Raw genomic sequence first — 25,678 nt, forward strand, 5'->3', positions numbered from 1 at the left:
AATAAGGAGGTATTCTTTTGTTTGTTTGCTTTGGACTTAATGAATTCAATTTTTGTTTCCTATGATCGTCTTGGTTGAGGTCCACATCTTACTGTTTCCCTTTATTTTTGCTTCTAGAATTGCATTGCCAAAAAAAAAAAAAAATCAAAAAACAAAACACCTGCATAGCTTTAGAAGCCAGGGAAGATCTTTTGACTGTTCTTTTCACATATGTATATGCGCACACACACACACACACACACACACACACACAGAAAGAGGGCAAGGAGATACTTTGGGAGGTGATGAGATGTTAATGGCTTTGATTATGATAATTCTATGGTATTTCTTTTCTCCAAACTCATCAAGTTGTCTACATTAAATATGTATAGCTTTATGTATGTCAACTATGCCTCATAAAGGGTTTAAGAAAGAATGTTCATCCACAAGTTTTATTTCTCCCACTCCAAGATAGTCTTTTGGAGGGGGAAGGCTGGGTTCAGGTTCTCTAAGTACATGCTGAGATATCATCGAGGATGATTTTGATATATGGGGCATAAATAAAGCTGTGAAAATCTGCCTTACTGCCTATAATAATTGTGCTTTCAGGGTTACTGATCAACCAGAATCTTGTCTTTCTAATTCTGTTGATTAACTTTGTGTCCGTGACACACTTCTTGCAATTTGTTAATTCCTGAACTCATTTAGGTTTTATGGAAATGTCTAAGTTTTATGTTTCAATCATTAAGACAAAGCTCAGGATTGCTGAATAGAAGTTTTGGCCTTAAAATATACCATCCTTCCAAGTCTCACCAAATACCAAAAGACTGAAATACTTTGGAGTATGGGGCATTTTATTCTCTCATGAACTTTGCCGGTACAAAGAGTAAATTCAAAATTCATGAACTTCGTAAACTTCAATCCCAGTTGATGACATGAGAGTGTTAGGTACATATCCATGCTCCAAATAGTTCAATACAAATGTTGCTTTTAATATATTATCTTGTAAATTTAAACTATTCATTTCATTGTTTATATTTTTTTATATTTTGTTATGAAGTTAGAAGATAACTGAAACTCTTCAAGTTAAAAATTTCACCTTTGTTAAATCTCTTTCACTGTATTTGAGCAAACTCCAAGAGACAGTGAAGGATAGGGAAGGCTGGCGTGCTGCAGTCCATTGGGTTGCAGAGTCAGACGTGACTTAGTGACTGAACAACAAAAATATATATGTGTGTGTGTGTGTGTCTATTATTTCTCCAATTGATTTGTTTCCTTAGATTTAAATATTTTGGCAGTAAGCAATACAATTCTTGTTGTTTTATTAAATTACAAAATAAAATGCTCATATGTATCTCTGTGGTAAAGAAACAATAGAATCTCTTTAAATGAAAGGATTTGGGGGAAGACTAAATCATGTAATGGATGTACATTGCTTAGCACCAAGCATGAGGTATACTTAATAATTGATAAATCTTAACTATTATTATTATCAACTATTATTTTTCAGTCAGTCGTGTCTGACTCTGCAACCCCATGGACTTCAGCACACCCTATTACCCCTTGACATTAATATCATTCCAAATATTCACCTTCTTTGGGAAAAAAAGAGCTTCCTAAATAAAAGAGAGATGTGAAATAAAGGGTCACACAGCAAATGGTTTGTTTTGAAGAAGCTGTCATTAAAATATATATCTTACTTGAGGTACTCTTGTATTGAAGTGCTTTTATTCTGTTATATATTTTCAAACCATAGTTGGCATAATTTTAGGCCAAACAGGAAGCAAGAGCAAGCAGAATCAAATTTCCAAATTGCTGTTTTTATTATATTTAATTAGGAAGTAACCTTGAGGGTACAAAGGCGTATATTCTGCTAATATGATAGACTGGATTCATTAAAAAGTGAGTAGAGAAGCAGATTTTACATCACTATCCATACACACAAACACACACACAAACCAAGTTTAGAAGTAAGATAAATGCATACAAATTATAACAGTATTTCAAGATATACAACAATAGAATGAGGAGTGCACAGCGCTGGCTCTGACTTAATAAGTGCTACCCTAGTGGTGGCTGGAATAAGGCAGTAAAGGTAGAACTGGGAAGCCAGACTTGGAGGACATGTAGAAACACGACCCTAGAGTTCTTCTCAAGATGTAAAGCTTGGTGGAACAAAATAACTGAATCTTATCACTTGTAATGTTAAAATCAATGTTTTCCATACTTATTTTCATCACACATCTTTTGCTATATGATACAAACTTTTCCTGGAACATTTTTCACTTTGTGACAAACATAATACTGTACAGTAGATTGATGTATTTTCCTTTTGGAAATTAAGACTTTACTTTTTAGAGCAGTTTAAGGATCACAGCAAAATTGAGGGGAAGGTACAGATATACGCTGTATACTTCCTCTTCCTGCAAGTGCATAGCCTCTCCCACTATCATCATCCCCCATCCGAGTGGTACATTTGTTACAACTAACTGATGAACCTACCTCAACACTTCATAATCACCCAAAGTTTATAGTTTCCATTTGGGTCACTCCTGGTATACCTTCTATGGCTTTGAAGAAATGTATAATGACATGTAGTCACCATCATTATATCACATAGAGTAATTTTATTGCCCTAAAAATCTGTGCTTTGCCCCTTCCTCCCTCCCTCCTCCTTAACTGGCAATTATTGATCTTTTACTGTCTTCATAGTTTTATCTTTTCCAGAATATCATATGCATCATACAGCATACAGGTTTTTCACAATGACTTCTTTCACTTAGGAAGATGCTTTTAAGTTTCCTTCATGTCTTTTCAGTTTGGTAGCTTTTCAGCACTGAGTAATATTCTATTTGGATACGCCACAACTTATTTTTCCATTCCTCTGCTAAAGGACCTCTTGTTTGCCTCCAAGTTCTGACAATTATTAACTAAGTTATTATTAACATCCATGGGCATGTTTTTGTGGGTACATATGTTTTCGACTCCTCTAGGTAAGTACTAAAGAGTATGATTGCTGGATCATGTGGTAAGGACATGTTAAGCTTTGTCAGTAACTTCCAAACTCTCTTCCAAAATGGCTGTACCACTTTGCATTCCCACAGAAATGATTTAGACCCCCTACTGCTCCATATCCTCACCAGCTTTTGGTTTTAGCAATATCCTAACAGGTGTGTAGCAGTATTTCACTGCTGTTTTAGTTTGCATTTTCCTTATGAAATATGATGTGGAGTGTCATTTCACCTGCTCATTTGTCATCTGTGTATCTCCTTGGGTGAGGTATCAGTTAAAGTCTTTGGCCCAGTTTTTAATAGGGTTATTTTCTTATTGTTGAATTGTAGGGGTTCTCTGTATGTTTTGAATATACACAGTTCTTTATCAAATATGTCTTTTGCAAATATTATTGCTTAGTCTGTGACATGTTTTCTCATTCCCCTGACACTGTCTTTCAAAAACCAGAAGTTTTTAATTTCAATGAAGTCTGGCTTATCAATTACTTCTTTCTTGTTTTGTGCCTTTGGTGTTGTATCTAAAAGGCATCATTATATCCAAGGCCATTTAGATTTCCTCCTATGTTATCTTCTAGAAGCTTTAGAGTTTTGCATTTTACATTTAGCTCTGTGATCCATTTTCAGTGATTTTTATTAAAGGTGAAGGCCTGTGAAGAGGGTTTTGTTTTTCTTTTTTTGGTCTGTGATTTCTAGTCATCTCAGCACTATTTGAAAACTTTCTCTTCTCCATTGTATTGGCTTTCCTCATTTGTCAAAGAACAGGTGATTATATTTATGGGAATATATTTCTGGGTTCTACAAACTGTTTCCTTGTTTTGTCTGTTCTTTCACCAACATCACACTGTTTTGATTACTTTATCAGTTCAGTTCAGTTTAATCGCTCAGTCATGTCTGACTCTTTGCGATCCCATGAATCGCAGCACGCCAGGCCTCCCTGTCCATCACCAACTCCTGGAGTTTACTCAAACTCATGTCCATCGAGTCGGTGATGCCATCCAGCCATCTCATCCTCCGTGGTCCCCTTCTCCTCCTGCCCCCAATCCCTCCCAGCATCAGGGTCTTTACCAATGAGTCAACTCTTTGCATGAGGTGGCCAAAGTATTAGAGTTTCAGCTTCAGCCTTCTAATGAACACCCAGGACCGATCTCCTTTAGGATGGACTGGTTGGATCTCCTTGCAGTCCAAGGGACTCTCAAGAGTCTTCTTGAACACCATAGCTCAAAAGCATCAATTTTTTGGAACTCAGATTTCTTCACAGTCCAACTCTCACATCCATACATGACCACTGGAAAAACCATAGCCTTGACCAGATGGACCTTTGTTGGCAAAGTAATGTCTCTGCTTTTTAATATGCTGTCTAGGTTTACAGTAAGTCTTAAAGACAGATAGTGTCAGTGCTCCAACTTTGTTCTCCTTCAATATTGTTTTGGCTATTTGGGTCTTTTGACTCTCCAGATAAATTTTAGAATCACAAATTTCATATTCACAAAAGAATTTGCTGGAATTTGGGGATTGCATTAAACCTTTAGCTCAAGTTGAGAAGAATGGACATCACTACCATAGTGAGTTTACCTAACATGAACATGAAGTATCTCTCTCGGATGACTTTTTTTCAATCTATGTTCAGTCTATGTTCAGTCTATGCTCAGTGGTAGGTGAAGGTAAAGAGAAGCACAAGAGGTTTCACAGTATTTATCCTACATTCAACCAAAAGCCACACTTCAATTTTTTCCTTTCCATTGTTGCCTTTTGCTGACTTTCTTTAAGCAACAGTTTTTGAGGGCAAAAATACTTAAAATCTACTATATAATGATTTTTTAAATGATGAGTTTCTAAGGTAAAGAGAGATTTTTATAAATACATATACACAAATAGCTATATCAGTATATATATATTACATATGCACACATTTATCATCACTAATAGCAATCACAGAAAGTCCATGTTAGCCCAAATCCTTCACCTTTTGTGATAATAATCCTTTTCAGGATTATGAGCTGATTCAGTCATGAAGGGCCTTTCCCATACCATGACAATCAATTCTACCTGTAATACTTTGATTTATTTACAAATCATGATGAGGAAAAAGTCCGTAGAGATATAGTCTGAATTAGTACCACTTTTGCTGTTGTTACTATTATTAACAGTAAATCAGAAAGCTGGGATAATGAAAAACCTAGCCAGATGATCATATTTCTCTGTGGTCCCTAACTACTTTTGTCTACCAAACTTATTACCTGAAAAGTTGCCACTATAAGATTTAGGTCTCAGCTGACAAGTTGTTTATTTTTAAAATGAAAAGTGTTAAAGCCAATATTTCTCAATTTACATAAGCTAGTCACTAGGCATCCTTGTTTCATGATTCCGTTCATTTCATTTGTCTTTACTACTTATCAAAATTTAACATTTCCTTTTCTTTAACCCCTAAAAATCTCTAAATAAAACTAAGTCATTTTCTAACTTGTCTCCAAAATTTTTAGTCCTACAATGTATCTAATTTTGATAGACCTATTTGCTCCAAACCTTTTTAAAGTCTATCTTTTCTTGCTATCTTTGCTCTCTTTCTTGACTTTTTCAATTTCTACAAATGTAATGGGGAAATGGCAACCTCAGGAACCAAGAAAATCTAGCTAATGAATGGGAATGGAAAAGTATATTTTTTAACCTTTACTCATGAAAGTAAGTACAATTTTAGTGAACTGTATTTTTAAAGGCTATATGATATTGAGACCTAAAAATAATGTTTTTTTCATGCATTCTGCAACTTTTTTCTTTCCCTTCAAGTACTTTCTTTTATCTTACAGCTTTCTATCCATACTATATCCAGTGATATCTACAGTTGTTTTCAACCTCTCAGTTCTTTTATCCTGTATTAAACAATGCATACTCACACTTAACTTTACATTAGTATTTCAGATAGTGCTAGATTTTCAATGAGTGACAGAAATGACATTTTAGAATACTGGGTAAAGCTATGTGGATTGCTAAAATTCTAACTTCTTCCATGGGCTATCACAACAAATTAATAAACTCAAGCCATTTCATAGAATTATAAAGAGAATTCATTTTCTTACTTCTATTTCTACAGATTCATGTAGCTTCTTGCAGGTGGCTGAGAAAGTTTCAGATGTGCCAAACTCAAAATACCAAAATTTGTTCTTCATTCTGAAAAAGGAAAGGAAGAAGCAGCTTAGGCAATTATTAATAACAGAAGGGATTTTTTTAAATGGGGTAGATCTGTCTTGCATTATGAGTGATAGAAAAGGTGTGAGGACATGTACCATCCGTTATGTAAAAAATGCTCACATAATTTTCAAAGTTTAAGTGCTATTGTCAAGTTACGTGATTGTCCTGGAGGGGATTTTAGGGATGTGTTGATCTGACAGATTCAAGTATATCTTTGCCTTTTCTATAATAGTGGTTGCTCAGATTTTAAAATATGGGTTTAGTGCTTATGATTTGTAGCTAGTTCTTAGACAACTTGATTTGAGACCAGCCACTCTGTAATCATAACGAGAGAGAGAGAGAGAAAAAAAAAAAGTCTAGACTTTTCATGAGATCTTTTTTTTTTCCCTTTTTCAGGAAACTGAACTTAAATATGCTCAATTTTTCTAGATGGCTATGCATTGACTAGAAATTATCATGATTGGAAAGCATATTAAAAAGAAAAAAATAGTTATCCACAGAATAAAATATAGCATTTTTTAGATAACTATCAATTATCAAAGATACTGTCCTCTTACATGAATGACAGTGGGAAATTATGATACAGCCTGAAAGAATTAAAGAAGTAATAACAATATTTTATCAGCATAACAAAGTTTCAAAGAAAATATAGTTTTAAATTATTACAGTATTTAATCTGGAATTAAGATATTCAAAATTTATTTTCTCCCAGAAATCAGTGACCATATCTTTGTTTCTTTGTACAGGTAATTAAATTACTGATCATTTAAAGTAATTGTACAAAGGCTGACTAGATTTTTATATTAGCTAGTACTGGATCTAAAAATTAATTTTCACAAAAAGCTGCAGTTTTTAATTATACATAGTCTAACACACTGTCATGCCTTCAATTAGAAGAAAATACAGGTAAAATGAGATATATGTTTTCACATATGAAGGCAAAACAAAACAAAATTTTTATAATGATATTCAAATGTCTCTACAATAGCAAACTATTTTTTTCTTTATAAACACTGACATGTGCTTTTCACATTAGAATGTAAAACATCTCAACAATTAAAAAAGACACTTGGAAAGGACCTTACTATTTAATGCAAATACTATTACTTGCTATAAAAATGACATGCAGTGCTTATTGTTATGCTGTGTTGTATAGAATTCTCTGATATGAAATTTGGAATTATAAAAATAATCTTATCTGTCTAGACACATCCAATAATATTTAGTTTCATACAAGGTTTTATTTGCTTACAAAACTTTCACTTGCCTTGCTTGCATTAATCACCATATTAAGGCCAATAATCTGAAAACCTAGATAAGTTTCAGAAGATTCTAGCACTATGAATTATCATTCTTTTTCTTGAGAATGTCTTCTGTGGATATGGCCTGATTTAATATGTCTGAGTAGATAGAAATAGATGATAACTAGTTAGAAAAAACAACGGCAAACATTTAACAGTAAGACCTGTGGGTCTAGGCCTACATGTACGATTATGTTAAATTAATGAAAACAGTCTACTTTATAGAATAAATGTAGTTTTACAATTTTACACATTGGCTGAAATTTAGGAAAATTAAAAATATTTTCCTATTAATGCATCATTATCATAAAAATATATCATTCAATAAATTGATAGGAAGACACTGTTCAGTATCAAATAGTCTCTAGACAATCTTTGAATAATATTTAGTATATGTTTTATGACTGTTTGGAATTGTCTTTCTACATGCAACAAGTTTTCTAATAATACTTTTCTGTTGACCTTTTATCCAAACCTTCCTGGATTCATTCATGCATCACTCACGCAATCAACAAGTTTCAGTGAGAACATTCACTTCCATATTCTGTGTTTATCCTAAAGATATAACTATGAACATGATTATCTTTGTCTCTAAGGAGCTCAGAATGTTAAAGTTATGGGCATATAAAATAATTAAAAAGCTAATTCTCTAAATTAAATATGACCGAAATATTGTGAAAAAACACTTTGGTGAATCTCCTGCTTTTACCTCAAGGGTCCAGAAAGCTTTAGAAGAGAAGGTGACAGCATAATGGATAAGCAGAAGGCAAACAGGATGAAAGTGAGACAAGTTCTGGGGCAGGTTTTAAAGAGTGCAGTGTGACCTGGGGGGCAGGGATGGGAGGAGGGAGGCAGGCTTAGGAAGGGGATACATATACACTTATGACTGATTCCCGTTGTCATATGGCAGAAACCAACACAACATTGTAAAGCAATTACCCTCCAAAGCATGCAGAATGACTTAAAGAGATTGCTAAGCGTGAGCTAACTAGGGGTATGCCAAGTTAAGGGGTTTAGACTTAATATTACAGATTTATAGGATGCTACAGAAGTCTGCTAGCACTGGAGGGATATGGCCAGTCTTATTATATGGATAAAATAAAACTCACAGAAATGAATAAGTGAGTGGCAATGTCGAACTGTTGGCGCTATGGACAGAAATGTGGTAACTGGAATAGTACAAGTGAAAAATACTTGAAGGCCTAAACCAAGGGGCAAGGAAAGCGGAAGAAGAGGCTCTATTTAAGAGACATAAATGAGGGTGCATCAATACGAATTGGTTGTATTAGATAACGCTGATTTCTGCCATACCTGGGTCATCTCTGGAGGTATATGTGGGGCTTTTAAAGTCTTACTTCAGAAGAAAGGGGGGCTATGAGTTCATGAGTTTACATTTTGACAGGTTTGGTGATATTTTCAAACTTCACTGTATTGAAGTTTGAAAATTATATATATATGACTTCCAATTGCATGTAAATGATTACTTCCAATTTTTCCCCAAAGTTCTTCATAGCTTAACCAAGATGATGAGGAGCTTGTATAAGCTAACCTAGATATACTTACTTTAGCAAACACATCACAAGAAACAGAAATTCTGAGAATTTACATTCAGTCTTTATTCACCATATTAGTTAGCATTACTGCTCATGTGCAAAACTGCTTTAAATTCTCCATTATTACAACCATTTTATGTTTCACTTAGATAAATATATGGAGGCAATAAAAAGCACATAGGATCAGATTCCACATGACAAATTAAAAGCTGTTAAATTTTATTTTTTTCAACCAAACTGGTTTTTAGGTTGTAGAAATGAAAAAAGCACATTTAAGCATGTATGCTATTTATTTTTACAGCTCACATTAGAAAATGATCCAAATAATTCAAACTCAAATTTGTCAGAGGAAACATATAGCTTTGGATTTGAAGAACAAGGTAACAGGAGATTTAACCCACTATGAAATGTTCACACCACAGTCAAATTTATTGTGTCCTTAGACAAGTTTTGTGATCACAGGTATGATGACATATGTCCTCCAAAAAAAAAAAGAGTTATTCATACTATTATAATTTTAAGCTGTTAACATATTAAATCCTATTTCAATGAATTTAATTGTAAGTCTACAGCCTTCAGTTTAATGTTTAAAGTGATTGGCTACCAGATGTTCAGGTAAAAATGAAATTAGCATTCATTTGCCAGGCATTTTTTTTCCCTTACTACCAGTAATTTTGCTTCTTTTACACATTCTCAGGAAAACGTGAACTATCAGAGATACTGCTCAGACAAGCAATTATTCTTGTCACAATGAAATTTAGGTAATATTTAGTTCTATAAGTTTTGTTCAAATAGGCATTTTAATTTCTAGCAATATATTTAACTTTAGAACTTGTCTTCCCGGTTTACAATTTTTTTTAAACTTTTGTCAGCTAAGTAATGATAATGTAGCAAACATAAAACAAAATAAGCAAAGCATGAACTGCCAGTGCAATTCCCAGAAAAGAACACTGAAGAACCTAATGAGATGTGAAGCTCACTTTAACAAAGATGCAACACAAAAAGGGTGAAACTGCCTCATTTACCTTACTGTAGCAAACTCGAAAGTCATAAACACACAAAAAGTTTTAGTTCAGTCAGATTACTCTTAAATATCATTTTTTTCTCTCACAGGTGTGCATCTTTTTTTTTTTTTTCCATGTATTTACTGGTGATGTAGGAGATGCTGGAAGACCATTTATATATGTGTAAAACTGAAGTTTTCTAATAGACACCTGAATCCATTCTCAGACATCCTTATCTAAGGGTAATCCCTTAGATATCTATACTATCTGGATAATATGCTCATCAGATAAAATAAAATTTTGACCTTTGCTTTTCAAATGAAAGCAAAAACTTGAAGCCCTCAGTAGCTTTGTCAAAATGGATTTTAAATGAATATTTTTTTGCTCATTAAGCATGTTACAAAAACCTCATTTATATTAGCTTGCTTTCATTTTTGCCCTGTTATCCTGTTATGAAAGCACTTCAAAGTCATTTCAAAACTGGTTTTAAAGTTATTTTGCATGGAGAGCAATGCTTCTAACATTTCAATAACTTTATTTTAATAACAAAAATTCAGTCTCACAATTTGATGGAATACTCTAGAAACAGGAATTTTGAATTTGGCTAACAATGTTGGTGATGAGAGATACGGCACTGTTGACTTATAGCAACAGGGTAAGTGTTGAAAGCAGTAGATTTATGTCATAAAACTCAGTTCAGTTTTGTTTTTCATTTCCAAGAGATGTTACACCAAACACAAGTTATAGGGTTACTCATTTATTCCTAAACGAGGTGAGTTGTTACTCTTAATATGATTATATTTTATAAAAAGAACTACATTTACTGAAACCCTCAAATCTATCTTTTTTTTTAATGGGAAGTTATATTCTCTCATAGCAAAAGAATAACAATGATAATACTATTTCGTCAGGAAGAAACACAGCTGTAATGACTGGAGTGGAGACACCTTATATTCATATGGAAGAGAGCAAACATTCCTCAGATTTGCAAACAACAAATAAAGATACATTTTTTAAGATGGCATATAAAAATGCTTGTATATAATGCACATCCTTAAGGAACACTTGTTAAGCCCTCAGGAGACAATGAAACATGCTACAGAAACTTCAGACAGAATCATAAAACATTCTACCTAAGAATGTAAAAAAAAGAAAAGATGAAGAGTCTAAAAATGCAATTTTTAACCTGAATTACTTTTATAAGATTAAAGTTACTCATATGTAAGTATATGAAAGATGCTCTCAAAGATTGAATATTTTAATATGTTTTAATTCTCTTGAAGAAAGAATGAGAATAGTGGTTATGGCAGATTATTTTTATATAAGAGAATTTTCTTCCTTAACAGAAAACAATTATTTATTTCCTAAATGTTCTTTGACTATTTCCAATATGCCTTGATTCATGGACCTAACATTCCAGGTTCCTATGCAATATTGCTCTTTACAGCATCGGACCTTGCTTCTATCACCAGTCACATCCACAGCTGGGGTATTATTTTTGCTTTGGCTCCATCCCTTCATTCTTTCTGGAGTTATTTTTCCACTGATCTCCAGTAGCATATTGGGCACCTACCAACCTGGGGAGTTCCTCTTTCAGTATCCTATCATTTTGCCTTTTCATACTGTTCATGGGGTTCTCAAGGCAAGAATACTGAAGTGGTTTGCCATTCCCTTCTCCAGTGGACCACATTCTGTCAGACCTCTACACCATGACCCGTCTGTCTTGGGCGGCCCCACACATCATGGCCTAGTTTCACTGAGTTAGACAAGACTGTGGTCCCTGTGATTAGATTGGCTAGTTTTCTGTGATTATGGTTTCATTCTGTCTGCCCTCTGATGCCCTCTCACAACACCTACCGTTTTACTTGGGTTTCTCTTACCTTGGACATGGGGTATCTCTTTACAGCTGCTCCAGCAAAGCACAGCTGCTGCTCCTTACCTTGGACGTGGGGTAAACAGTAATATGTGATGCTGTAAAGAGCAATATTGCATAGGAACCTGGAATGTTAGGTCCATGAATCAAGGCAAATTGGAAGTGGTCAAACAGGAGATGGCAAAAGTGAATGTCGCATTCTAGGAATCAGCGAACTAAGATGGACTGGAATGGGTGAATTTAACTCAGATGACCATTTTATCTACAACTGTGGGCAGGAATCCCTTAGAAGAAATTGAGTAGCCATCATGGTCAACAAAAGAGTCCAAAATGCAGTACCTGGATGCAATCTCAAAAACGACAGAATGATTTCTGTTCGTTTCCAAGGCAAACCATTCAATATATCATGGTAATCCAAGCCTATGGCCCAACCAGTAACGCTGAAGAAGCTGAAGTTGAATGGTTCTATGAAGACCTACAAGACCTTTTAGAACTAACAGCCAAAAAAGATGTCCTTTTCATTATAGGGGACTGGAATGCAAAGTAGGAAGTCAAGAAACACCTGGAGTAACAGGCACATTTGGCCTTGGAGTACGGAATGAAGCAGGGCAAAGGCTAATAGAGTTTTGCCAAGAGAATGCACTGGTCATAGCAAACATCCTCTTCCAACAACACAAGAGAAGACTCTACACATGGATATCACCAGATGGTCAACACCAAAATCAGATTGATTATATTCTTTGCAGCCAAAGATGGAGAAGCTCTATACAGTCAGCAAAAGCAAGACCGGGAGCTGACTGTGGCTCAGATCATGAACTCCTTATTGCCAAATTCAGACTTAAATAGAAGAAAGTAGGGAAAATCACTAGACCACTCAGGTATTACCTATTTCAAATCCCTTACAATTACACAGTGGAAGTGAGAAATAGATTTAAGGGACTAGATCTGATAGACAGAGAGCCTGATGAACTATGGACAGAGGTTCGTGACACTGTACAGGAGACAGGGATCAAGACCATCCCCATGGAAAAGAAATGCAAAAAGGCAAAATGGTTCTCTGAGGTGGTCTAACAAATAGCTGTGAAAAGAAGAGAACCAAAAAGCAAAGGAGAAAGGGAAAGATACTCCCATTTGAATGCAGAGTTCCAAAGAATAGCAAGGAGAGATAACAAAGCCTTCCTCAGCGATCAATGCAAAGAAATAGAGGAAAACAGCAGAATGGGAAAGACTAGAGATCTTTTCAAGAAAATTAGAGATACTAAGGGAACATTTCATGCAAAGATGGGTTCAATAGAAGACAGAAATGGTATGGACCTAACAGAAGCAGAAGACATTAAGAAGAAGTGACATGAATATACAGAAGAACTGTACAAAAAAGATCTTCATGACCCAGATAATCACGATGGTGTGTTCACTCACCTAGAGCCAGACATCCTGGAATGTGAAGTCAAGTGGGCCTTAGAAAGCATCACTACAAACAAAGCTAGTGAAGGTGATGGAATTCCAGTTGAGCTATTTCACATCCTGAAAGATGATGCTGTGAAAGTGCTGCACTCAATATGCCAGCAAATTTGGAAAACTCAGCAGTGGCCAAAGGACTGGAAAAGGTCAGTTTTCATTCTAATCCCAATGAAAGGCAATCCCAAAGAATGCTCAAACTACCGCACAATTGCACTTATCTCACACGCTAGTTAAGTAATGCTCCAAATTCTCGAAGCCAGGCTTCAGCAATACATGAACCGAGAACTTCCAGATGTTCAAGCTGGTTTTAGAAAAGGCAGAGGAACCAGAGATCAAATTGCCAATATCCGCTGGATCATCGAGAAAGCAAGAGAGTTCGAGAAAAACATCGATTTCTGCTTTATTGACTATGCCAAAGGCTTTGACTGTGTAGATCACAATAAACTGTGGAAAATTCTGAAAGAGATGGACGTACCAGACCACCTGACCTGCCTCTTGAGAAACCTGTATGCAGGTCAGGAAGGAACAGTTAGAACTAGACATGGAACAACACAATGTTTCCAAATAGGAAAAGGAGTACGTTAAGGCTGTATATTGTCACCCTACTTATTTAACTTATATGCAGAGTACATCATGAGAAATGCTGGTCTGGAGGAAGCACAAGCTGAATCAAGATTGCCAGGAGAAATATCAATAACCTCAGATATGCAGATGACACTACCCTTATGGCAGAGTGAAGAGGAACTAAAAAGCCTCTTGATGAAATTGAAAGAGGAGAGTAAAAAGTTGGCTTGAAGCTCAACATTCAGAAAACTAAGATCACAGCATCTGGTCCCATCACTTCATGGCAAATAGATGGGGAAACAGTGGAAACAGTGTCAGACTTTATTGTTTTGGGCTCCAAAATCACTGCAAATGGTGACTGCAGCCATGAAATTAAAAGATGCTTACTCCCTGGAAGGAAAGTTATGACCAACCTAGGTAGCATATTAAAAAGCAGAGACATTACTTGGCCAACAAAGTTCCATCTAGTCAAGGCTATGATTTTTCCAGTGGTCATGTATGGATGTGAGAGTTGGACTGTGAAGAAAGCTGAGCGCCGAAAAATTGATGCTTTTGAACTGTGGTGTTGGAGAAGACTCTAGAGAGTCCCTTGGACTGCAAGGAGATCCAACCAGTCCATCCTAAAGGAGATCAATCCTGGGTGTTCATTGGAAGGACTGATGTTGAAGCTGAACCTCCAATAGTTTGGCCACCTCATGCGATGTGTTTACTCATTGGAAAAGACCCTGATGCTTGGAGGGACTGGGGGCAGGAGGAGAAGGGGACAACAGAGGATGAGATGGCTGGATGGCATCACCGACTCGTTGGACATGGAGTTTGAGAAAACTCCGGGAGGCCTGGCGTGCTGCGATTCACGGGGTCTCAAAGAGTCGGACACGACTGAGCGACTGAACTGAACTGAAATGTTCTTTTCTCCTGCTTTTTGATTCCCTGGTAGCTCAGTTGGTAAAGACTCCACCAGCAATGCTGGAGACCCCACGTCAATTCCTGGGTCAGGAACAGCTACCCACTCCAGTATTCTGGCCTGGAAAATTCCATGGACAGAGGAGCCTGGCAGGCTACAGTCCATGGGGACGCAGAGTCAGACATGACTGAGCAACTTGCACTAGAAAGAATTAGGAATGTTAGAATGGAAAAGTATAAAAGCAGTACTAATGTCACATTACAGAATCCAAAGTATATATACATAATAAGACCTCAAAGAACAAGGATGAATGAATAATTAAATGAAATGTGTTTAAATGGGTGTTCAAGATGTTTAGAACTTAGTATCTTTCAATAGCAACTAGATCTCTATTATTAAAATAAGTATTTTATAATCATAAAATGTTCTTAAAGAAAATTATTAGGGAGATTAAATGAAATTTGTCATAGTAATACCTGTATTGTCACTCAGCATGGCACTGTCACAGGTGAACCCCAAGAGGTTTAAAGTCACCCACCCAACCTAATATGGGAAGCAGCAAAATCTAACTCAGAAATTCTACCTTTTTTCCCATACTGCCTCTTATTAAATATAATAATGAATGCAGCATCACATGAAACCTTTTTCTAAGCCATTAGGGAAATGTTAGAGGTCAGATGGGTGATCATCACTAAATGACTCTTTTGTTCATATTTCTATTTTAAAAGTATTTTTAATTCCCCTTTCTTGAAATAAGTCAATTAAGGATGACAATGTAATCTAGAGCAGACCAATGGGACCTGAGAGATGTTCCATTCTAAAAAAGAGACATGTAGAAAGTGAAAGCAAGGCTCACTGTTTCTCAGATGGTAAAAAATCTGCCCACAATGTGCGAGACCTGGGTTTGATCCCTGAGTCAGGGAGATCCCCTGGAGGAGGGCATGCAACCCACTCCAGCATTCTTGCCTGGAGAACCCCATGGACAGAGGAGCCTGGTGGGCTACAGTCCCTGGGGTTGCAGTTCATTACTGGATCTCCACTCATGAGAGACTTGTAAATAAACTCATTAATTACTTCATATATTCTGTTACTTTTAGCCAAAAGCACACTGACAGCACTGTCCATTATAGTTCAAAAGAGAATTTTCACTTATATTATTACCAGTGAAATATTTGGGAAACCCAAAAGAGATATATATTTGTTACACAATACTATTTTTCTAGATGTGAAATTTGTGGTAACTGAATTAAGGGAGTTAAGATAGTGAACTTCTGTTTAGCATAATTCCCTGTGCTTATCTTGTGACTAGATATGCAAATATCACTTAAAAGCTATGACTTGAAATTTTAAGGAATGATTTCTATGTTTATATACTTGAAATAACCCCAGGGAAAAAGTCACAAACCAACCCTTTTTGAAGTGTTCCTAATTTGTAACTAATACTCTTACCATAGTTATAGACTAGAAACCAGTGGGTAAGTTCACACTTCCCACTTTCCTCTGTCCCATATCCAAAAACTTAGAAATCAAGTCAATGATATCTGAATTAATAAAATAGACCATGGTGTGTGAGATTATGTACAAAAATATTTAAGGTAGAGTATCTCTCACTAACATAAATGGGAACACCTTTACACAGCCTGGCTGAAGTTGACAGTGAACTGTAGTGAAGGTTTGTATGCCCCAATATAAAATAAAGGTCTACTTCTTTCCAGTTGATTGTTGAATTCATAAACAGAAAATGTCTCTAATACAAAAATTTCCTTCAGTTTGTATAAAAACAAAAAGAAGTGTGTGTGTGTGGTCAGGCTCTTCAGTCATGTCCAACTCTTTGTGACCCTACAGACTGTAGCCTGCCAGGCTCCTCTGTCCATGGAGGGGAAGGCACTACAAATGCAGGAATTAGTCAGTTTCCATGCCTAACTCTGAACAACAGGGGAAAAGTAGAGAAACTGTTCTGCTCTCTATAGGGAAAAATTCATTTATCCATATTCTGAGCACCTACTCTAGACATGGAACTGTGACAGACAATGGGATTACATCTGTAACCAGGACAGACATCTTTGCTCACATTACACTTAACTTCTAGTTAGGAAACAAAAAAGTATATGAAATGATTTAATATCAAATGTGATAAGTTCTAAAAAGGAGGTTCATAGGATGCAAAAAGAGTGAACACATTAAATGGGAGTAGCAAATTTCTTTAAGGATGGAAATTGGCCGGGTTTTTCAGAGTCTAAGACCCATCCCTTTCCTTTGCTCTAATTCCATAGTTAATAAGCGATCTGGAGCTATTCTGAAATTCCATGGATTTTGATATCATGAATATGATGTCTTGAATTATGGAACTGCTCATTCTACTCTGGAGAGGAATCACCACTATTTCCCCCCTATTTTAACTGGTTTATATACATTTTATTTTATGGCAACTTCAGCAAGTGATTAAGAGCCTGATCACTTCTGGGTGCCATGATGCAATGATATTTTTCCATTTTCTAAAAATGAGGATGAGACCGGACTAGGATCACACAGTCAACATACTGCTCCCTGGGAAGACATCTATAAGGCAACTTTAAAGGCAGCTAAGACAACTAGCTGGATAACAAATCGAGTATGTTGATCTAGAAAGTAAAACAATTACTTACTATATTCCCTCTCTTTCTACTATTTGCCAGTTGACTTTCTTGGTTATATTTGTCTCCGTCTCTGTTTCTCTCTTTTCTCTGTTTTATTTGCTTTTACTGAATGTACTAAGCCAGTCAAGTATTTAAGCACTAAATACAAAAATACAAGGCCTTCCAAGGTGGCACTAGTGGTAAAGAACCTGCCTGCCAGTGCAGGAGACACAAGAGATGCAGGTCCAAACTCTGGGTCAGGAAGATCCCCTGGAGAAGGAAATGGCAACACACTCCAGTACTCCTGCCTGGAGAATCCCGTGGACAGAGGAGCCCTACCAGGCTCCTGTCACAAAGAGTCAGACAAGACAGCAACTGAGCACGCAGGTACACACCTAGTTTCAGGGAATTTAACCAAATGTAATAGTTTCAGTAGACTTACAGTAAAAACAGCTCCAGTTTTCTGACCTGACTCATGGACAAGTCTTTAAAGCTAGAATATGAATTAATTTATAACTTTGTGCATTTGACAATTATGAGAAGGAGTCCACATTATTAAACTAAGTAACTCTGTTTGATGGCATTTGCTTTGCATGTTAAAATATTAATGACATCTGAAATCACTAAACTGGTTTCAAACATAGGGAATTCAACATGTGAAAAAGATTACATGAATATTTTTGCAAAATACATCTATTTTTCATTATTGAAGGCCAATTAATTCTTTTCTATTACTATCCTCAGTGTCATAGAATAGCTTGGAATCAATAATGGTGAATCATTAGAACATATTACACCTTGCTATGTTTTTAATCTGTTTCTCTTAAAGAATTTTTAGATGCTGTATTTTGTAAAACTTACAAAAAATAAAGAAAAAAGTTACACCTCTCTGGCTCTTTCACTGGAGAAGGCAATGGAAAATCCCATGGAAGGAGGAGGCAGGTAGGCTGCAGTCCATGGGGTCGCTAAGAGTTGGACACAACTGAGCAACTTCACTTTCACTTTTCACTTTCATGCACTGGAGAAGGAAATGGCAACCCACTCCAGTGTTCTTGCCTGGAGAATCCCAGGGACGGAGGAGCCTGGTGGGCTGCCCTCTATGGGGTCGCACAGAGTCGGACACGACTGAAGTGACTTAGCAGCAGCAGCAGCTCCTTCACACATTATTTCCCTTGCCTATATTCTGTTGAGGACTAACACAGCTTCACAACTTAAAAAAAAATTACTTCTAATAAAACTTGTTTCTACTCTCTGAAAATTAGTTAATGTTTTACTTTTGTTTTTCCTCACACGTCAGCAGTCCTTTTCCAATTCTGTAGCAAGAACCACAGCTGTGCATTTTGAAAATGCTACTCACCTTAAAACTTCTCTCTCACTGGAATTAAAAATGAGGCAATCCTCCTTTTCCCAATGCTACAGAGGGATGGTTTTACCAACACATTAATTATTTGTATAAAAATGATAAAGATAGGAATCAGACTACTTGAGTTATATTGAAAATACTGATATTTTCAATCAAGTTGAAGAATTATATAGTCTAACACATGAATAAGTAAATCTATTACTATTTAGATTGCATTTTTTGTCACTGATTTATATTCTGAGGGACCCAGATGACTCCCTGAAATATCATGATCTGTTTTTATTTCCAGTCAAGATACTAAAATTTATATAAAATATTCAGGCTGACTTGTATATGAACTAATTGACAGATGTAGGCATTATTATTTGGGGATTAATCATTGTGTTGGTACATTCAAGTACACGTTAGATAATTCTAAGAAAGATTTCCTCATCTTTTCTCTCTAGTATTATCTATTTTTTATTTAAAAATTATGCCAAGTCCATATTCTATGTTCTACTGTTTGAAATTATGCTCAAATAAACAGATAATAAGTGGCGATGAATTATAGTTGAAGATATTTTATAAGATAAAACTTTTTCCAATCTGCATTACCATCAAGAAATCAATAAAGCAACATTCTTTGCTATAGTAATATACTTAGCAACACACTGCATCACTTCCCAGAATTTAAATAAAAAGTCATCTATATTTTTCAGGTGAGGAAGAACAAACTGATACCTTCGTTCACAAAAATTTTGCTGAATCCAGATACAGTGCTGAAGTCATTTCATGCTGAATATTATTGGATATTTATAGTCACTCATTTAGGTTAGTGACTCAGTGATGTTTCCTATTATGAACAGATTATAGAGACTGAAGAGGCTATCTTGTTATTTTTATCGATCAATATGAAAACAAAATCTCTTGGAGGCTCTTTTTAGTAAGTCGTCAAATGTAAAATAATTATAAGATTATTCATATGTACATAATATGTTTTATTATTGCTAAATCTTGACAGAATTCATTATTATGGATTCATGGATATATTCATGGAAATAACATCTTACATAAAAACTCAAATAAGCTTTTTGGACAACTCGATCAATACACGGATGAGCAGAGACACGACTTGTCCCTCAGCCTTTTCTCTAAAAATTTAGAACCTAATCATTTTAGACAGATGGAAAGAAAAAGTGACTTCCTTAGGAACATAAAAAGGAAGACCAAGAAAAGGGATGTCTACTCATTTTGCTCATTCATTCATTCAACAAATATTTATTAAATACCTCTTATGCTCCAGAAATTGTTCTAATTGCTGGAAGTTCATTAGTGATTAAGTCCGTCCTCTTATACAGCTCACAGCCTTTATTTATCTAAATGTGAGATTAGATCACCTATTATCTCTTAGAACTGATGAACCACTCTCTCCGTTTCTTCTCATTCTTAGAGCACACTGTATATAAAATAAAAGTCCAAAGCAAATACAACAAATGATAAAGCAAATACATCAGCCAATTCCTGGACTAGCTTCAAAATTAAATTATATTTGCATTTATAACTAATTAAAATGTTATTTAATACAACAGTAGATTGTTTAACAGACACAAATTCTTCCCAATCCTGCATAAATGCCATTATGCAACAGGAATATGCTACCTTTCCTTTCCAGAGGAAAATCTCTTCACCCCCCTTGCATCTGGGACTGACCAACAGAATACAGCAGAAATGATGCTGGGCAAGTTCAGGAGCTCAGGCCTCAAAAGCTTTGTAAAGGCCACCTCCCTCTCACGGAGCATGTCCTGAGAACCTCTTGCCCAGGGTGGAAAATGATGTGATGAGAAAGATCTAATATCTTAGTTGAGCCCAAGCCCAGCAAATCTACCAGCTAAGCAGCTGAAGAGCTGCCTTGCTAACCCCGAAAGTATGAAAAATAATAAATTGCTGTTATTTTCAGGCACCAGGTTTTGGTGTGGTGGGATGTGTAAAAATGGGTAAAAGACAGAGACATTATATACCTGATAATGTGCTAAGCATTACATATAAAGAAGTCAGCAAAAGCGTCCATCAATTCCGCCTTAGAGACTCTGCCCTACAGCAGAGTGGGAAAGAGAGTAATTCCTCAAGCACACACATGTGAGATTGCTATGGTACCATGGGAAGGAGGAAAAGTGAGACTATTTTCCTGAGAGGTTATAATCACTAGGAGGGAAGCACATTTCTAGCACAGGTGATGGCACAAAGGCCCTGTGGCAGAAAACATACCCAAAGCCAAGTGGAGGACCAAACAACCCGGACCGGACTGTTAGCTCAGGCTGTCTAATGCTGCTAGAGTAGGCCAAGCGCTGTGCCGTGTAGTATATTTTTCTCATGATGAACACTGTCTGTGGCAGCACTTATACTGAATTTGTATTTCTTTGTCTATGTATATTATTTCTTTTGATACAATTATTTGCTGCATGAGCATTCAGGAAGTGGCAGCAAAATAGTTCCTAAAAGATCAGCAGATAAATGCTTGAATTTCATTGTTAAAACACTGCGCATAACCAAAGCCTCAGAGCTGAAACTAAGTAACCTGAATAAATTTAATAATGGAAATGAATTAGAGAGAAGAGAGCTCTGGTAACTGTGGTTGTATTTGTCTTTGAATTGAATGATTTAGACTTTTACACAGATGAAGAGGAATATGATAGGGCAATTAAACACAGTAATAACCAGGCAAATCAACAAGTCTCTGTTGTACAAGTTGACTCTGTACTATGTGGTCATCAATTTCATTAATTCAGCATCACATAAAGAGGATGCAACATTCTGAAAGGGAGATACAATTTCTCAGACTCTCACTGTTCGCATAAAAGGAAAGGGTCAAGTGAAAAAGTAACAGTCAATTACTTTCAATCAGATAAAACTACTGAAATATTTCTGTTGGGAACAAAGTCTTGCTTTCCTCTCAGCTCAAATAATATAGACACAGTGAATTAATGTTCCTGGATTTCCCTTCCTTTGCTTATTAGACCCACAGTTTCAAGATTGCTTAGAAGGATGAGGAGGCATTTGGGGAGATTACTGGTTTAAGCAAGAACCCGTTAAAGCAAGGCAAGCAGAAGGAAAAAAGAAAAGAAGAAAAAAAAGTCTGAATTCTTTTTGTTATACCCAATTGTCAAAATAGAGTAATTTTCTCTCATCATCCATAAATCTATCATCCTGCTAATACTTTGGTAAAATCATTTCATTGTAGCACATAATATATATTAATAAGCTACTAGACTTTTTCTAATAATCTACTTTCCTCTCCACTTTAGATTTAACAATCATATAATAATCACTGTTCTGCTTGCGAATGAATCATATGCAATAGTAAGGAAATAGCTAAGAGGGAGATGCAGCCCATGAGAGATTTAATCATAGGAAATGGCTGACTTTTTATTTCCAATAACCATCTGCACTCATGGTAAATCAGGTGCTAATGAAGCTCAGGCCCAGACTGCACGGGAGCATAAATCTCAAGAACCAAAAGTCGTGGAGCAACAGACTTCAGAAAAACAGAATTTCCTAAGGAAATGCACCAAGATTATCATATAGAAGGTCACCATCTGCAAATGTGTCACATAAATGAATATATTTGGTAGTCCTAATTCCACTTTATGACACTAGCTATGAACATCAAATATATACCTTTCTTTTGAAACATCATTTTAAAGTATTGTGATCATTTATGGTTTCCTCCTAGAGAGTCAACATTTTAAGGATTGAGACTCCATGATAATTTCATTTTAATCTTCTTCAGAGTGCCACAGACTTAAAAGTTCTCAATACTTAGAAAATCAATGGTGAAAACAAACATTAATTGTGGAATCCCACTTTTAGAGCAGAAAAGTACTGCAGAGCTTTTTTTTCTTTACCCCCCCAGTGAATGAGGATTTAAAGTGGGTAGAATTGGGGCCAGCCATGGGATTAGACTCAAGTCTTCTGAATCAATCAATATGACAATGTCTTCTACGGCTTTCTGTCTCCATCATCAAAATTCTCCACTTTTTGCCTCATTCAACCACTGTTGAAGTAATATCCGCAATATGAATCAACACAAAGAAAGAGGGGTAACAAAGAGCCCAGCATCTACAGTATCAATCAGATTCTGTCACATACACAAGAAAAAGGATTCAGTACTAAGCACTTGAAAAAATACTGCTCTTGTTCAACATGGACTTTATCTAGCCCCATGATTTTTAACGATTATATTCTTAACCCTTTGCAAATACTACAAAAGCAAGGACCTGGAATTACAGGTAAAGATGAGGCATGGGTTTTATAACAACACTTGAGTCAACCTGAATTTCCTGCCATCCCCAGTGTAATGTGGCTTCATCATTCTCCACGTGTTACCATGTATGCAATTCCAGTGAAGTGCTAAAAAGTCTTTTCTCTCACTTTTGTAAAAATAAGTTAGAAAGCACATAAAAGAAATCTAGACGCAACAGCCAATTAGTCTGTAACTAGCTTTATGATTTATGTGAAGTAGAGACAAAGAGCAATGGTTCATAATTTTCTATGGGCCATGGACACCTTGAGAATTCAATGAGTCAGGAACCTTCTGTGCTGAAATACACAGGACACATATGTAAAGGTTATGCCTAAAACCTCTAGAGTTTTACAGTCTCCCTGAATTCTACTCATACTGTTCACAACTATGTAAATTCAAGTTAAAATTCCTGACTATGGTCATATTTGCAACCTTGAGGACTAACAAAAATCTTAGGTCATATGTGTTCTAAATGATAGATCTTAGTATCTTTAATTTCTTACTCAAAGTTACATGATACAGCATTTATCATGTTAGAGCACAAATGTAGTTTTCAAACTGTATTTTCCCATTATCTACATAAGATAATTAGATAACTTATTTCATTTTAAATTCAGTTCAGTTCAGTTTAGTCGCTCTGAATGGTTCTATGAAGAGCTACAAGATCTTTTAGAACTAACACCCAAAAAAGATGTCCTTTTCATGACAGGACTTCCCTGGTGGCTCAGAGGGTAAAGCATCTACCTGCAATGCAGGAGACCCAGGTTTGATCCCTGGGTTGGGAAGATCCCCTGGGGAAGGAAACGGCACCCCACTCCAGTACTCTTGCCTGGAAAATCCCATGGACAGAGGAGCCTGGTAGGCTACAGTCCATGGGGCCACAGAGTGGGACATGACTGAGCGACTTCACTTCACTTTTCATGATAGGGGACTGGAATGCAAAAGTAGGAAGTCAAGAAACACCTGGAGTAACAGGCACATTTGGCCTTGGAGTACAGAATGAAGCAGGGCAAAGGCTAATAGAGTTTTGCCAAGAGAACGCACTGGTCATAGCAAACACCCTCTTCCAACAACACATGAGAAGACTCTACACATGGACATCACCAGGTGGTCAACACTGAAATCATATCAATTATATTCTTTGCAGCCAAAGACAGAGAAGCTCTATACAGTCAGCAAAAGCAAGACCGGGAGCTGACTGTGGCTCAGATCATGAACTCCTTATTGCCAAATTCAGACTTAAATAGAAGAAAGTAGGGAAAATCACTAGACCACTCAGGTATTACCTATTTCAAATCCCTTACAATTACACAGTGGAAGTGAGAAATAGATTTAAGGGACTAGATCTGATAGACAGAGAGCCTGATGAACTATGGACGGAGGTTCGTGACACTGTACAGGAGACAGGGATCAAGACCATCCCCCAAAAAAAGAAATGCCAAAAAGTAAAATGGCTGTCTGAGGAAGCCTTACAAATAGCTGTGAAAAGAAGAGAAGTGAAAAGCAAAGGAAAAAAGGAAAGATATACCCATCTGAATGCAGAGTTCCAAAGAATAGCAAGGAATGATAAGAAAGCCTTCCTCAGTGATCAGTGCAAAGAAATAGAGGAAAACAATAGAATGGGAAAGACTAGAGAGCTCTTCAAGAAAATTAGAGATACCAAGGGAACATTTCATGCAAAGATGGGCTCAATAAAGGACAGAAATGGTATGGACCTAACAGAAGCAGAAGATATTAAGAGGTGGCAAGAATACACTATACAAAAAAGATCTTCATGACACAGATAATCACGATGGTGTGATCAGCCACCTAGAGTCAGACATCCTGGAATGTGAAGTCAAGTGGGCCTTAGGAAGCATCATTTTAAACTGACAGGCCATATTTTACTATTTGGTAGATATTCTAAGGATATGATATTAGAGATATATTACTGTTTTGATACTCTAACGAGAATCCACAAAATTAGAGTTGGTTATATTTTATGCATGAGTTTTAATCCTCAGTCTATAATCCTACCTCCTGCAAATTTACCTTGCTGTATCCTAAATACATTGACATTTGACTTGTGTTAACTGCTCAGTTGTACCCAACTCTTTGCGACCCCATGGACTGTAGCCCACCAGGCTCCTCTGTCCATGGGATTCTCCAAGGCAGGAATACTGGAGTGGGTTACCGTTCCCTTCTCTAGGGTATCTTCTCAAACCAGGGATCAAACCCAGGTCTCCTACATTGCAGGCAGATTCTATACCACCTGAGCCACCAAGAAAGTCCCTAATTTGCTGTTAGAGAGAGAAGTATTTTTACATGCATCATATCATTGTCACTCTGATTTGTCTTTTTCTCTCATTTATTTTAATACATAGCAAAGAACTAATTTTTGCTTCATATTACAAATTATTATACCTGAAGCCAAATCCCAATCTATATTCTTAATTCCACAAATAATATGAAATACATAGTGATTTTGTCATCTAACATTGCACTTAGGTGTATTTTTGAAATAATTAGTAGTCAAGATAGAGGTTATTAAAAGCTAAATATTAGCTTTGAACCTAAAGTTTGCCTCAAGGATTTCCTCTAGAGAG

The 25,678-nt window shown here is 36.2% G+C and overlaps 1 protein-coding gene across 4 annotated transcripts in view; it reads right to left on the reverse strand.

Annotated features, from left to right (window-relative positions):
* DGKB (diacylglycerol kinase beta) overlaps window positions 1-25,678 on the reverse strand; it is an 808,737-nt gene that overhangs the window by 205,988 nt on the left and 577,071 nt on the right. For all 4 annotated transcript variants that reach the window (XM_043462754.1, XM_043462753.1, XM_043462752.1 and 1 more), the window contains one exon: window positions 6,065-6,155. In XM_043462754.1, coding sequence (XP_043318689.1) covers window positions 6,065-6,155 — 91 coding nt within the window. The remainder of the gene's footprint in view (window positions 1-6,064; window positions 6,156-25,678) is intronic.

The sequence above is a fragment of the Cervus canadensis genome, chromosome 3 (genome assembly GCF_019320065.1).
Source record: "Cervus canadensis isolate Bull #8, Minnesota chromosome 3, ASM1932006v1, whole genome shotgun sequence".
Taxonomy (NCBI): domain Eukaryota; kingdom Metazoa; phylum Chordata; class Mammalia; order Artiodactyla; family Cervidae; genus Cervus; species Cervus canadensis.